The 15,635-nt window shown below is 36.4% G+C and overlaps 1 protein-coding gene across 1 annotated transcript in view; it reads right to left on the reverse strand.

Annotated features, from left to right (window-relative positions):
• Positions 1 to 1,434: 1,434 nt before the first annotated feature.
• COL25A1 (collagen type XXV alpha 1 chain) overlaps positions 1,435 to 15,635 on the reverse strand; it is a 444,869-nt gene continuing 430,668 nt past the window's right edge. Inside the window, exons 32-37 of the mRNA XM_041759382.1 lie at positions 14,416 to 14,469; positions 12,901 to 12,927; positions 11,928 to 11,981; positions 8,517 to 8,594; positions 6,573 to 6,611; positions 1,435 to 2,802 (exon numbers count right to left, since the gene is read on the reverse strand). Of these exons, the coding sequence (XP_041615316.1) occupies positions 2,800 to 2,802; positions 6,573 to 6,611; positions 8,517 to 8,594; positions 11,928 to 11,981; positions 12,901 to 12,927; positions 14,416 to 14,469 (255 nt within the window). The 3' untranslated portion in view covers positions 1,435 to 2,799. The remainder of the gene's footprint in view (positions 2,803 to 6,572; positions 6,612 to 8,516; positions 8,595 to 11,927; positions 11,982 to 12,900; positions 12,928 to 14,415; positions 14,470 to 15,635) is intronic.

A 15,635-nucleotide genomic window follows, 5' to 3' on the forward strand; every position in this document is an offset into this window, starting at 1 on the left:
AATTAAGGGTTGGAAATCTTGAAGAAAAATAGGTATCTGCTAACACATATAGAGGCAGACATAATTTATCAGTTTGTTCAGCAATTATTTGAGGATTCTTTACATTGACGACAAAACGGATGGCTGTAAATATTTTAGTAATTAAAAGTTTAAGAGTATTCATGGTGGTTAAGACCTAATAATTCCACTGAACAAAAAGGAGTACTATCATCTCTGTTTTTTCCCAAGGAAATAAATGTAACAGAAGTTTACAGCTTCCTTTACTCATAGAATAAAAATCAATGTTGTCAAATCAGTTGTAGAGCAAAAAACCCAACATACACATAGGACACAAGAGTATTCTTAAAGGGCTATGTTGAAGAAAAAATTTTTGTATATAGTGTTTCTCTTTGATGTTGAGGTATTTTGTTTGAAGCTGTGCAAGTTTTCAATAGTGATTCATCTCAATACCTCTTTCTACCAGAGGAGTAGAAAGAAAGATAGAAATATAGCCACCAGATTTTTCTCAAGACACTACTGTTTGTTTTCCTGGAGACAGTAGTTCTACCCATTTTTGTTCATTTTTCCAAATCATGTAAGACAAATTGTTTCAGACATCAAACAATACTTTTTCCCAACCACGTCAAACAAGAGATAGTCAGAAAATGCCTTCTATTGTTTTAAAAATGCCAAACTGGCTTCAAGTGTGGAATGTTACTAGAAATGTTACCAACTAGATTGATATAATAATTTGGACATCTTTCCAATCTGGAAAACTTATTTAGAAATAAAAAGAAGGCATTTTGTATAATTGAACATTTGGTTAATAATACGAAAGCGATCACAACGATCTTAGGATCTTTGTCTTACGGTCATATCTTAACTGCTGTCACCATAAGTCAGTGAATTAATTTCCCCTCTGGTGGTGAAAATTTATGAATGGAACTAGAAATTTCCCCACAAAATGGCATTAAGTCAGAAGAGAAAGTATATTGTCCTATGGGCTGAAAGAGTGATTACTCCTCATTGATGATATTTCCCCTAATGTAACCTTTCCACTCAGAATAAGCATTTCAAAACATATTACCAACTCTTTACTGTGCAAAGAAATGCTCAATCTAATACAATTAAGTAAGTTTTGAGCAAGTAGATGAAAAAAAAATACTCTATGGCAACTATATTTCACAGCTTTCTGAGATACAGATTTGGTCTGTGCATAAGACAAACATTTAGAAATGTAAAAAAAGATAAAGAAATCTAAATATGGACAAAACTTAGATCTAAATAGAATGATAAGAAATAGAAATGAGTTAATACTATCAAATGTGACCAAATCTTGCCTTAACTGATGATCACGATGTTGCAGTCATTATATGAAAAAAAGCCAAAAGTACTAAAGAAATCGCTTAACTTTGATGCTTTACAATGACTGAATTGAAAGCGGAGCTTCTTTTATATGCTCTTCAATTATTCAGAACAAGAGAGAAGTTAGTAAAAAGTCACCTTGACTATTGCTAACAAGTTATTAGGATTTGAAGACTTTCCTTTAAAAAAATTGTTCAAAAGAAATGTGACAAAAACTGAAACAAGTCTTTTCTTAATATTCCTGGGACTAGAAAAGAAAAGCGTAAAAAAAGAATGAAAATATCTTTCTGTTTCTAGAACTTTGTAGAAAATGTTTGAAATGGGTTGGATCTCAGCAGGAAGGAGAGCATCAGCTTTGATAGAGCTTGTAGGGTGAGCTCCCCTAAATTTCAGAAGAGGTTATTTCAGCCAACCTATTTCGGGAGTGGTACCCCTTCTCTTTGGTGGGATGGAATAGGGGCTGCCATTCCAAGAATCTCCTACCCAAAAGAAGTGCTGTATGCCTCTGTCAGTTTCCAAAAGCACCCATATTATTACTTGTTGGAATTCAGTTTATTTTTTGAAAAGTCTTTTGTTCTGGGTGCCAGCATTTGTAAACCTCTTTCCTACTTGGTCACAGCAGAGACAGCGCAGGATGCCAAACGGTTCCTCTTCCCTTGTCTTCACTGCCAAGGGCAGCCCAAGGAAAAACAGTGGCGGCAACCAGCTTAACCCCTTGATATTTCAACCAAGGTGGCCATGTGAGCCCACAATACTGGAAGCTGTAGATCTGCAGTCGGGACTGCAACTCCCTCAAAATATAAGACCATTTGTGTGTGTGCTCTCCGCCACCTTATCTCTTTTTGGCAATAAGCCATGGTGTAACCCCCTTGAGATGACAAAAGAAATAAAAGCTCAGATGTGATCAAAGGACTCATTAAGCAGCATGCTAGCATCGAACAACAAGCAGGTTGGCACACGGTCATGCTTTTTTAGTCAGTTTCAATGTGTGGTGTGGGCACGAATCAATGCTACAGTGAAAGTGAGTAGGGATGCGATGATAAACTCTAAAATCAGTTAGTATAGTACATTTCCATAATTTTGAGTCCATATTTGGTCACTATTTCATGTAAACTATTTCATGGCATTTTTTGTCCATGCAATTAACAAGCCCAAAGTAAGAAAAGAGCAAGAACAATCATTCTGTATCACTGAAGTGTCCATTTAAATACATATCTTCACATAAGATAAAGAGATACTGATCTATATTTTTTGCAGGCTTCTCACTGGTTTCACATATTGTCCAATTTCAGATGTAAGTGGAGTAAAGATGGACATGTGTACTACAGCAAACAGGAAGAAGCAGCTATATGTAAACATATCTCAGACTTGTAAAATCTGCAATTCGATTTTCAACTATAAATATAAAAAGTGGACCATTATATATACAACTTCATGCTCAGGAGGTTAGATTCATCACTGCAGAAAAACAAATAACAGAAGAGACATACATAGAATTAGTGGTCTGGAATAAGAATTCCACATTAACATTCATTTTAAGAAAATTGGTAGAACCCTGAATATAGTTTTTTTTAATTAATGAGCCAAATGATATGTGTCCCAAACATTGCTTTTCTAAAACTCCAGGGGGTTATTAAAATTTACAGCCTGGGTTCCATGTACATTTTTCTTTTGCCACTGAAAAGTTTGTGGTGTTTGTCTCAGTAACAATTCTGGGAAAGCAGAAAATTAGAATTTTATCATATATGTGCCATAAGTAAAATACACGTCCTATACTTATATAATCTTCTCAATCATTAAAATCCACTGTGGAAGAGGCTGGGGATCTGGTGGCACTTACTTCACCCACACCTGGCTATAATACTACTGTCATTCGACTCTTGTTTCCCTTCTCCTTTTTCTAGCCCTACCCTGTTGCGGATGGTGTACATGGTAAACCTGCCTACTATCAGGTCTTCAAGATGTGTTGGAGGTTCCATGGTCATCTAATGTATCATAAATCGCTGGTTGCTTGTTCTGAGCAGCCATAATTATTAAGATTTTCCTAGAACTCAAGTTAAGTCTGAGAGAACAGAGGGACAATGGTCTTTAAGGTATAAACTTATAGAGCAGACCTGGGGAACCTTGACTTTCAAAAAACAAATATACCAAAAACCAAAAACCCAATGAGGAAAGTAGAATGCCTAGTTCATTAATTAAAAACATTTGTTTTTCTCTCTCCAAATAAAACAGACACTATAGTAGATATGCTTAAGAGGCTATGTACTTTGCGATAGTCAGAGATGGAGTTCACTCAATGGTTATTTATTTACTTTTTTTAAGATTGTATTTATTTATTCATGAGAGACACAGAGATCACTCAATGGTTCTGCATGTCATGTCTATGCTAGAGATGTGCCTATGGAAGTATTCCTTTCCCTAAAGTCTCACTTAGCTCAAAATTCAAAGAGATGTATTTTTTTTAGTACCAATGTTTTGTAAAAAGTCTACAGAATTTTAAAGATTCTCTTCCCCCACCCCAGATTTTAAAACCTAACTAAAAAAAAAAATCTGTCACCCTGCTTTAGAAAGGTTTGCTGCAAACCTTCCTCACAAAATAAAGTTTAGTGAAACATTAAAAATATGAATAAATAAAGGAATCTGATAAATAAAAAATTATGAAGCCTACAGGTATTTTTCTATTACATAGTTTCTAATCTCTGATGCAGATGGATAACTTTAATAGCCTGAAAGTAGTTTCTTAACCATAAATTCTGCACTTATTCACTGTATGAATTATGCTGTGAACTGGTACATTGTTATTCAAAATTTAGAAGACAGAACTGTTTCTAGAAAGAAAAGTAATTTAAACAAAGATCAAATAGTTTTGCATGAAAAATTTTGTTTTGAGAGTAGCATGACCAAGGAGACTTGCTCATTAATCCCAGTAATTTACATTGCTACCACACTCTGAACTTTTTTCAAATACCACTGTGCTCTAGAGGCTAGTGAAAAACACAATAGTGCTTAAAAGGGTTGTCCACATAAAATAGGACAAACTAGAAGTATTCTACTAGCCCTTTTAAAAAAAAATCACTTAAAAAATAATTTGAGAGAGCTAAGTTGATTACATAAGAGATTTTAGAACATTTTATTTTCTAGTTGTTCTTTTTTTGAAGTGAGGAGGTGTTGGGCAAGGTTGATCATCACAATGATTTACATTTGTGTGTATTGGGGAGCGTGGTAAGCAGTACTGAAGTTTTCTTATTGAGTTCTTTATACAAGAAGATGTTAGAGGGGCGCCTGAGTGGCTGAGTCATTTAAGTATCCGACTCTTGATTTTTGCTCAGATAATGATCCCAGGGTTGTGAGACTGAGACCCGTGTCATGCTCCATGATGGGCATAGAGCCTGCTTGAGATTCTCTCTTTACCTTTCTCCTGTCCCTCCCTCTCTTCCCTATCCTCTCTCTCTCAAAAAAAAAAAAAAAAAAAAGGTGTTAAGATTTAAGAAGTCCCTAATCCTATGTAGGATATAGTGTCTACTCTGTGGAAAAATAAAGGGAAATTTCTGATTTTCTGATGCTATTCATATTACTGCTAGGTTTGGCCATTCGTGAACCAAAAAGATGAATCCTTTGCTTGGTGCCATTAACACTATGCCCTCACAAAAAAGGAAGTGATTTAGAAGCAGCCAATAATTATGTAAACCCAAGTGCTGAGTTCTGTCAGAAGGCTGGATAAAGTAAGCCTTTCAGCATCTCCCTCTATGTAAAGTGTACCTAGGACTGTATTAAAAAATCATTACAGTATTAGATTACAGGTCAATGGTTAAAGAGCAAATGGTAATTCCAGCTCAGGATTGAATTCAAGATTCTGAGAACAGGGATTCTGATGGCGAAAGGATACTTTTCTAAGGTGAAGAAGAATATGATGATAGGCCCACCTTCCTGAGAATCCCTTGACCCCAGCTGTGATTGAGCTAATTCTCTGACAGGCTGAAAGAGTATGGGGAGCTGCTAAATAAATGACACTCCTGACAAAGAAGGTTTTCTTTCTTTGGCAGAGTGGGGGGGGGGGGGGGGGGAGTGGCTAAGCGGGAGAGTCAGTTAAACAGGATCTCCTCAGCAACAGAGCTGAGGAGATGAGACCCACTGAGGAGAGTCAAGTTTCCCTTCATCTCTCTGCAACCCTAGAGTTCTGTATAGTTTTGCCAATGAGGCATGCCTGTCAAAAATTACTCAATAAGCCACAAGGTGTTAGAGAAAAAACTTCAAAATGATCAAAGCAGCTTTATACTTTCCCCTAACTCATTTTTCCACCAGTGGAATTCCTTTATCCTTCAGTAGCATATATGCACAGCTCCTTATAATTAGGTTCACACCATTATTGTGTAGAGGGTTGGGATTCTTGAACTAGCACAGCGCCTACAGATCTCTTCCCTGCTTAAAGTCCTGCCATTGTTTTCCACCGCCCACTTCTCGTTCTGTTGGATACTAGCTCTTGCCCTTAGAAGTTACTTAACCTCTCTGAACTTCAGTTTCTTCATCAGGGTCATTGAGGATAATAACAAGGGTTATTGTGAGGATTAAGTAAAATGCTATCCCCTTATGAAAGGGTCCATCATATTCATCATACAGCCTTTGCACAGAGAAGGTTCTCTATGACATTCCCTTCCACACTGAATATATACACAGCATCCAGGGGCTGAAGAGGCTAGAATGAATGAGAATCATAAGAAACACCAACTTCAATAAACAGATTCTCCTAAATAAATCATCCCTGAAGAAAAAAACCTCATGCTTACACTTTCTGCTTTCTCAGCTTCATGATTAATATTGGCAGGGTTCTACCATGTATTTTGCATGTTTGCCTACGTAACTGAGCATAAATAGAAAAAGAATCACAATTAAGCATAGTTTTAAATAGTAGGAAGACAAGGAGTTCATTGATTCAATAAGCAAACTGTTGTCAAGATGCACTGCCCCTTTCCATTCCACAGAAAGGGTTCAATAGGGAAGGTTTCCAAGTTAGAATGTTTGTTAAGAACTTTTTTCATTCATCAGTTTAGGAGGAAATCAGCAGTAAACATATTAATCAAAAGATATTCTGGAGATGGAATCTTTTGCTTTTTAATGCCCAAATAACGTCCAGGAATCAAACTCAAAAGGTCTATTCTAAATGGAAAAAGCCAGGCCAGGGGAAGAGAAAGAGGGAGTGCTTCTTTTAGAAATAATTCTGTAAAGCCTACCTTTTGCCAACAGCCAGGCATGGGTAATCCATCTGGCCCCTGTTTTAAAGAGAAGAGTAAGAAATCCTCAGGCTCTGCAAATGTGAACATATTTCATAATTCACATGCTCAGAAGCTTAAAAAATGGATTTCTACTCACTAGGTGCCTGTAGTCACAGGCATTTTTTTTTCCTAATTATCAACTCCCAATAGAATGGATTTCTACTCACTAGGTGCCTGTAGTCACAGGCATTTTTTTTTCTAATTATCAACTCCCAATAGAAACACTAGTTAAAAAGAAGAAAATTCAAATGTTTTCTAGAGTGAGGATACATTTTGAAAATACACACAGCAAAAATTACACCTCATTTTGAGCAAGTAATTTACAAAGCTTACTCAGTTCCACCTTTAGAGAATAAATCTGTACTAGCTCTCTTAATTTCATTAAAACACATTTCACAGTTATCTTTATTAAATAAACTGGAACAACTCGTCTTCCTGGTCACTATGGTCTATGGTTGAATATGTATGATAATAATGAATAATCAATGATGAGCCATTTCTATCTGAAGTTTGTACCTCTGCACATGCCAGTATCTTTTACTTTTCTATACTGAAAGTGAGATATAGTAGAATGCATCCAAATAATTAAAACATCGGCAGCCCATCTGTATCTTTACAGTAAGATGTCATCCATAGCATTCACCAATTTTTTAATTAAAAATTCTGTAGAAGCTGGTTAACCAATTCTGAATCAATAAGAGATTCCTAAATGTTGCACAATTTACTTTCTTTTAAAGTACAAGCACTCTTCAGATACAAATGATAGAAATAAGGCAGGAAGAGTCGATATATTATGAGACATGCTTGTGTTTTCCCCTAACAAAATGATTGTAAAATATTATTTATTATTAACAACAAGCAAACAAAATAAAAGACGGGCACTCCTATTGAGATTTTGCAATCATAATTATTTATCAAATACATTTTTCCTATAAATATAATCTCTTAAGAAGCTTAAGAAATAGAACTCTATCTTTAAAAAATCATGCTTAGCACTGAAGAATAAGAACATGCAGACCAAGTATAACAATCAATAAGTATAAAACAACCCTAAAAAGTTTTCTTTGATACCTCAGAAAGTATGAATATGCTTTCTTTTTAAATATAAAAAAGAAAAAAAACCAAAACGCTTTGAAATAGCTATATACTTGGGAGAAACTTGGTAATGCCAGATTGGTACAAGGAGAGGATCACCCAGTAGAATTTTAGATTTTAGTATAAGGAGGATTTTGAGTTCATGCCAATGGGGATAGGGGAGTTCTGTCTACTTTAGGAAAGTGAGTTTCAAAAGGAGAGACCATTACATTGAAAAGGTTATGTGGCAAAGAAGAGGGTTGGGCTGCAGACTATTACCATCTTTAGAAGCTCTTAGCTTGGTTTTCTTCCCTATGGTCTCTTAACAGCATTCCCTTGAACTGCTTAACTCTTGACCACAGAAGCTTAACTCTGTCGGTCTGGCCTTTTTTATGGCCTCACAGAAATTTAGTGGAAGAGGCAAAAATGCATTTATTTCTTTCAGAGAAAAAGAAAAAAAAAAAAGCTAAATTTAGGGGTACAATCCAAAGGTATGGCCTTAGTAGTACCTTTACAGAGAAGACTTTTTAATATAATTTTACTGTATTCTTTAATATTTATTGAGTAGGTTAATATTCCCCAGAATGTAGACATGGCAGTCCTGTTAGTTGTGAGACAATGTCAGGAAGTTAATTTGCAGTCTTTGGTGGAAATGCTTGCGTGCTCTCGTCACCCCACAGAGATGCTGAAGGAGCTGTTCATGCACATGCATGTAGTGTGTTTATCATGTAAAGCTTGTTCCAGAAGTACCACTTTACACTGATAGAGATGAATATGTAATAAACAAAGGAATTGCATGCAGGGTGGTAGGAAAGAGAAATACTGTACCAATTGGCAAGGGGCATCCAGCCCATCCAGGCCAGGCTGGCCTGGCTCCCCTTTTTCCCCCTTAACGCCACGGAATCCCTGTTTGTAAAGATTAACTCATAATGTTACTAACACAAGAAATCACTTAGGCACAAATTATGCTAAAGAAATAACTACAATAACAAAAAGCTGGGAGAGGAGCAACTCTGAAGGACAAAGTAACATCCACTGAAGTTGAACCAGATAAGAGCTTGACCTATGCCTATAATTAGGGCTTATCTGGGAACAGTGACTTTCTCTTTTGAATGGTATGGACTAGTATGCACCAGTTCCTCTTCAGATCCTATATTCACATTCCAGTGGCACGTTGATACTTGAGTGCCAAGAATCCAGCAGAGCTGGTGGCCAGAGACAAGGCGTGGAATATACCGGGAGAGCCGGAGATAGATGTGTGTAGTACCCTAAAGTCTGTGTTAACTGACCCCCAATCAAAACCCCTGCTGTTACGGGTCCCTCCAGCGTGCTCTTCTCCCAGTTTATTCCTTCATACATGGTATCTGGAGACAGAGCTCCACGAGTCAGACATACCAACGGGCAAGGTGCATCTAATCCAGGAGCACCCTGTTCTCCTTTCTCCCCTTTAGGCCCCTTTTTGCCTTTCTTTCCCTTTTCCCCCTGTGGATATAAGGGTTTAAATAAAAGACAGGTTTTATTTGAGGGGGGAAATATGGCGATTCAAAAGATGGTTTAGCCAATAAAAGTCTGGAAGGGCATTTACCACTGTTTTCTGGTTTAGGGAAGGCATGATATTATAAAAGATAACTTGTACTTTCAGAGTGACAATGGATTCTGGGCAATGATACAGGGGATTTTACTTAAGATACTCAACAAGATGAAAGAAGGAGATCTGAAAAGCCAACACATCAAGTGCTGACTTAGACCCTAGCACCATGGTCTTGGTGAATGAAGTATTTCCTCCATAGGTCTGGTGAAGATAACAAATACCAACTGTATGGAAGCCAGCCAGTGGCAGGTCAAATTCAGAGGAATAATGAATACTTTACCCAAGTTTCAATACCTTGTCAGCTTACTTTTTTCCTAATCCTATGACAGATGAAAGCTACACTGAGCCAGACGAAAAGGAAAGAATATTAACAGCTTCTATCTTTTGGAAACATAATCCAATTTTAGGACATTATTTTTTGTAGTTGTCATTACGAAATATTCAGTATATTATACTTCTATTTCTTTTAAGATTTTTATTTTTTAGGAAACTAAAAGCAAATTCTTTATTAAGTCAGGTAAACAAGTTTTAAAAGTGCTAATACTTCTCAGCAAAACCAACTGGAGAAACAGACTTATTTCTACTTATTTCTAATAAATCCAAGGATGTTCTTTAATTTACTCTTACAGATCTCATGCCAGGCTTTCACAATGGTAAATGAGTTTCCAGCTTACTCACAATGTAACAAAAGCCAAAAAAAAAAAAAAATCTGTTCAAGAGAGGAAAAGCAGTTTGGACTCAGTTGAGCTAATACTAAAATGAGGTAGGCAGGATAATTACATAGTGGGAATGTAGCCATGGAAATTAGTATTTAGGAATCAAGGTAGAGGCGTGGAAATCTGCATGGATCATGGGAATGGAGGAATTAAGGAAAGGAGGCAAAAGGAGGAGAAGGAAGGAATGCACCTCAGCTGTTTCTTATTAACATAAATATCTCTGCATATTTATAGACAAGAAGTTGGTGCTGTACAGAATACAAAATACTGCGCAATACATATTTAAATTAGTGTATTCATTCTGCACTCAGGAAGGCAGTTACAATAAAAGTGAATAATTTCAGAAGCAAAACAACATGAATATTCAAATACATATACATAAGATATGTATGAGATAAGCATTCAAATTAATACATTCATTCTGACTGTGTGAGTGAAAGCTCCTCATTTATCTCCTGTGTGCCAAAAAGATTGCATCAGAAGGCTCAGAATCAAAAACACTTGGGTTTCTTGAATACTGGGGAAGGAGAGAAATTCTGTGTGGTTTAGTTAATCATGATCAAAGATGAAGACCTGAGAAACTAGGGTGAAGTGAGAGCAGGTGTGACAGGAAGTCAGATGGGAGGGGAGCTCAGGACTAAATTGCTCACTCATGCAAGATTGGTCAACATCCTTCCTAAGCAAATAACTTCAATGCCATGATGTAAATTGATTTTAACTTGTTTGGGTGAGCTCTTCTCTCCTCGGAGGCAGTGGACTCTTCATCACATTGGTGAGACAGGTGTGTTGGGTATTAATAATTCAGAATTCAGTTCATTATTTGGTAGGTCAACTGAGATTAATCACTCCACAGAAAAGTGTTGTCTTATGAATGCTGACTCTAACAGGCTATAGGAATCATTTTTCAGTGATATGTTAGCGGACCTCAAGCTTTATGGAAAACAGACACTATAATACAAAGAATAATGAATCAGCGTTATTATTAATCAACATAATTTTGTAACAGTTAGGGATTCCCTATGCGACACAAAACCATCTGCCCTTGTGCGTATGAGCACATGAGGGCTCTTGCTAATTTTTATCTCCCATGTTAAAGAATGATACACAAAAAGTGTTCACATTTGGATCTAATTTTCCTAAATATAAAACTTCTAATCATGGAATCTGAAGTATGGAAATATTTTTGTATGAGTGATTAACATTGTTCTGAGGATTACATTTGTAGCTTTATGTTTTCATAAGTTTTAATACTAGTAATTTCTTCTTTGTTTGCAAGATCATTAAAATGAGTATCTGCATAATGGTGACATACTTTTGAGTGTAAGATTTTAGACTCATGCAACCCCTTAAGTAAATATATGATAAATGTTTAGAATCTTTAAAGCACCTCCACCTTGAGCTAAATGCTTGCATGCACAATTTATCTGAAGTCAAAACATGTATATTTTATAGTTAGAATTTATAATTCGGAATAAAAGAACTTTTTAAAACTTTTCTACTGGGATTTCTATCTCTCTACTGGGAATGTTGTGCATATAAATGAGATGCTGGCTTTCCAGGGTTAGGTGAGCTCTTCCAGAAAACTCTTGCAGATCTGTGCTGTTTAATTTTTACTTTAACGTAATAAACACCTTTTTAAATTCATTTTCAAGAATGCCTGGACATCACGTCTTTCAACAAATTGGTGTCAGGTAAGCCTGGTTATGAGGACATTGCACTTTTTTCCTTCTGTGCTAGACCATGCCCTTATTTCTAGCGCTGTAGCCTTCTTCATTCCTCTGTGAAGACCTGGCTTTTTAGATCAGGCATCAGTGTGTTTTTGGAGCACAGGATGAAGAAAAATTAGATGTGTGAAAGAATCGCGTAGGTTGAACAGCAAAGCACACGGCATGAGAAAAATCAAACAGGCACATGCTAGAATGGAGAGGTCACCTTTTCTCCCTTTTCTCCTACATCACCCTTCTCGCCTCGTGGACCAGGGAAGCCCTAGAGGATAAAAAGCAAACCAAAAAGATCTATTGATGTAACTGTGGCAAAATCACACTGAAAAAAAATCACACTGAAAAAAAAAGGTTCCATGTTCCTCAACGCAAATATGAAGAAAAATGGCAGACCAATAATCCTAAAACTCAGATAGTTAAAAGTAACACTTAGGAGTAATAGTTGTTTGATGTCTCAGTTATCTATATGAAACACATTTGTAGCTTTTTCTCCTAAGATATATGCAAGTGGAGAGAATATCAGGATTCTACTTTGAATCCTAGCAAGGGTGGTCTGTAGGATGACTCGTGTGGCATTTGGCAAATCACTTACCTCACAGGATTTTATGCTTGCACATAACAGGTGCTCAATAAAAAGTTAACTATTATTACTTTTGCTATTATTATTATTACTCACATAATAAGGCTGTTATTATATTCACATAATACAGTGGTCATTTCAAGAGGCATTTACTTTTGACAGTCTATTTTTTATAGTTATGTTGTTATAAAATATATAGACAATTTATGTTAAAAGGAAAAAATACTGCATAACAACTTTGAAAATAAACATAGTATACCACTCCCTAAGGGTGGCACATGAAAGATGTTTCTTTCAATTTTAGGCATATTTTTAAATAAGTGGTTCAACTGCTGATGTTCAGGGTGTCCCTAATTTGGGAAAGCATTTTGAAGTGCCATTATCAACTGTCAGTTATTAACTTTATACTAATTATGTGTTTTGCTTTTCTGTTTATCTCGCACAGACACTAGTGGTTGTATTTTATATTGCTATCTACATGCACAGCAATATATGCCTTATGCATAACTATGTGCACACAAAAAAAGTATTCTTGCTGTTATTGATGATGGAGACCATCAGCATCTATTACAACAGGAAGGTGTTCATTATACGTATTACTTACATCAAGACCAGGCTCTCCATCTTTCCCCTGCCAAAGAACCATAGTAGCTACATTAGTGTTCCTAAGTTTCATGAATAGGTTATTGTTACTGTTTTATTTGAGGCCGCCTGGGCATGCAACACTAGTATTAGAACAACTACTTCAGAAATGTGTAAAAGAGTCTTTATTGATTAGTAATACAAATTATTTTCACCAAATTAGGTGAAGTTACTGTTAATGCTGTAGTTAAGGGCCATGTAAAATTTTTTATTATAGATTAGATCACATAGCTTGATATTTTGCTCAAGTTTAATGCTTGGCAACCAATTTATCAATCCAGGAGTAAGCTGAAAGCACAGATACCATTTAGTTGATTTTGAAAACATACCAGCACTAATAAAATAGGCAAATCAATACTGCTTCAACTTGATGACTTAGTACTTGGTTCATGAATGAGTAAAGAATGTGAAAACTGTTTATTGCTAAGTATAGTTTTAACTTGGTTATATGCTTACCTTGTCTATAAATATTGAGGGTGTGAAGGTCACAACTTAAAAACTGTTTTTAAGTAAGCTTTGTCAAAAATGATCCCTGGAATACAAAGGAGTCACCAGACTGGTGCAAGGATTGATAAATTCAGCCCCATGGTGCAGATTATTGGGGCCGAGACCCTAGAGTGTCACAGAGCAGATCCATCCAAAGTTACTAGGACATTGCTTTAATTCAATTAGATTTTGAAAACTGTTTCAAAATCAACCTGTCTTTCAGCACTGAAGTAATCCTGGCTTAAGTTTATTATTTTGGTTCTGTAAGGTATCAAACATGTGGAAGTTAGAGGTTAAAAGCCTTAATACACTATGTTTCTATTGTAGTCCTATCCTACCCTATCAGATCACATATAATTATCTCAATGATAATGTCCTGAAGCACACCTGCAGCCTCAATCTGAAGACTGTATAAATGAGAATTTTCAGAAGACAGACCACTATCCACATTCTATGTTCTAAAGATCCTTATCACTGCAGTGCTTTAGAAAGGTTAGAAACCTCAAAATCACTGCAAACATCAATTTGAGAAAGAAGTTTTATCAGCAAGGTTAGTTTTAGTAAGGAACCTCTGAGAACAGATAAAACCTGAGGAAAGTTGTCTTAAATAAAACTTCCACACCCACTTTTGGTAGTGACTTTCCAAGGAAGTGCCAATTATGAGTGTCTAATCATGCCTAGATGGCATAGGGAGGGAATTTTCTGACAGTGGAAATCCTGCTTTCAGATTAGTACTGTTTTTCTTGTGGACAATCTCTGATCCTCTCAAACTCATGAAGTGTGTTGTGTGTGTGTGTGTGTGTGTGTGAGTGAGTGGGAGAAGATGTGAATATGACCCATGAAGGATATGGTTACACTGGTGTTGTGGAGAATTAGTGGATGGTTCTTTGCTCCCCTAACGTGATTAGTCTGCCCTATCAGGGAAGGGTTAACCATGCCGGTGTCAGGTCATCGATGCATGCTGAAGGTGGAGACAAGAAACAAAACTTACAGGCAGACCATAGGGTCCTCTGGGTCCAGGCTCTCCCGTGACTCCTTTTTCACCCTGAAATGAAAGCCGAAAAGTTCAAATCATATACAAATGCATATATTCACACACTTCCCTAATGGCCTGTGTATCAAGCCTCCATGTGAGGTACCATTCTGTCAAGCTTCCAATGATGCAGGCTCTTTTGGCGGCTTGGTAGGTGATATGGTAAAAAAAACCAAAACACCCCACATTTGCATATTCTACCAAATTACCTCTGAAAGAAGGGCAGTAAGAGTGCTGGTACCCAGGTGTGCAAAGGATTTGCATATCTAGAGTGCTGTACTTGGGTTTCTTTGGCATTAATGTGAAACATTTTTAAATGAATGTGAAATGTTTTAAAGGAAGTATTTTTTAAATGTAAGAATAAAATGTCTTTTCTTTTTCTATCAAATGTCTCTTCTTTGGCAGGCCTCTTTCTTGACTGCCCTGGCCCTTAACTGAGCTATATTTTACGGTATGGCCTCCCACACCAAGAGACACAGGCAAGTTTAATCTCTGCTGAGCCTCTCACTAGAATATGCACTTTGGATGCCAGAGCCTCTGGCTTTGTTCCCTACTGCATCCTCATGGCTTATGGTAGTGTCTAGTGCATCAGTAAATATTTGTTGAATTAATCAAATCAAATCAAATCAGTATAATCATGTACATGTTTTGTATCCTTTCTGAAAAAGAGAATTTAAAAACATTTATGCCTTCTTCTAAATGCCTAAGAAGGTAGGTATGTATTACCTTCATCACTTGCTCTCCACATACCTATTTGAGTATCTTGCCCCAGCTATAACACTATATGTGATAATGATAATCTTGCTAATAGAGAATACTGCGAGATTGGAGGTCATCCCATGAACATGAAATAATTATAGTAAGAGATGTTCTGCATTTCAAATAGTGTTTTCTTCTGCTGCCATCTCCAAAATAAAAGCATTTGTCAGGATTTAGCATGCAAACTTCAGGAGTGATGATGATATTTATATGAGTGACCAAAAAGAAAATGTTACCTTCTTTTATCACATCTTTAAAGAAGCATGAAGGTTAGCAAAGCCTTTTCATAGCTAAAATGCTTAGTTTTGCTCGTAGGTATGTGTTCAGATCCAAGTGTTATGCTGTATGCCTCAGTACTCCAGATTCCCATGTGAGAAAATTTCAAGTCACTATTAACATTCTTCTTTCTTTTATTTTTA

The sequence above is a fragment of the Vulpes lagopus genome, chromosome 6, assembly GCF_018345385.1.
Source record: "Vulpes lagopus strain Blue_001 chromosome 6, ASM1834538v1, whole genome shotgun sequence".
NCBI lineage: Eukaryota > Metazoa > Chordata > Mammalia > Carnivora > Canidae > Vulpes > Vulpes lagopus.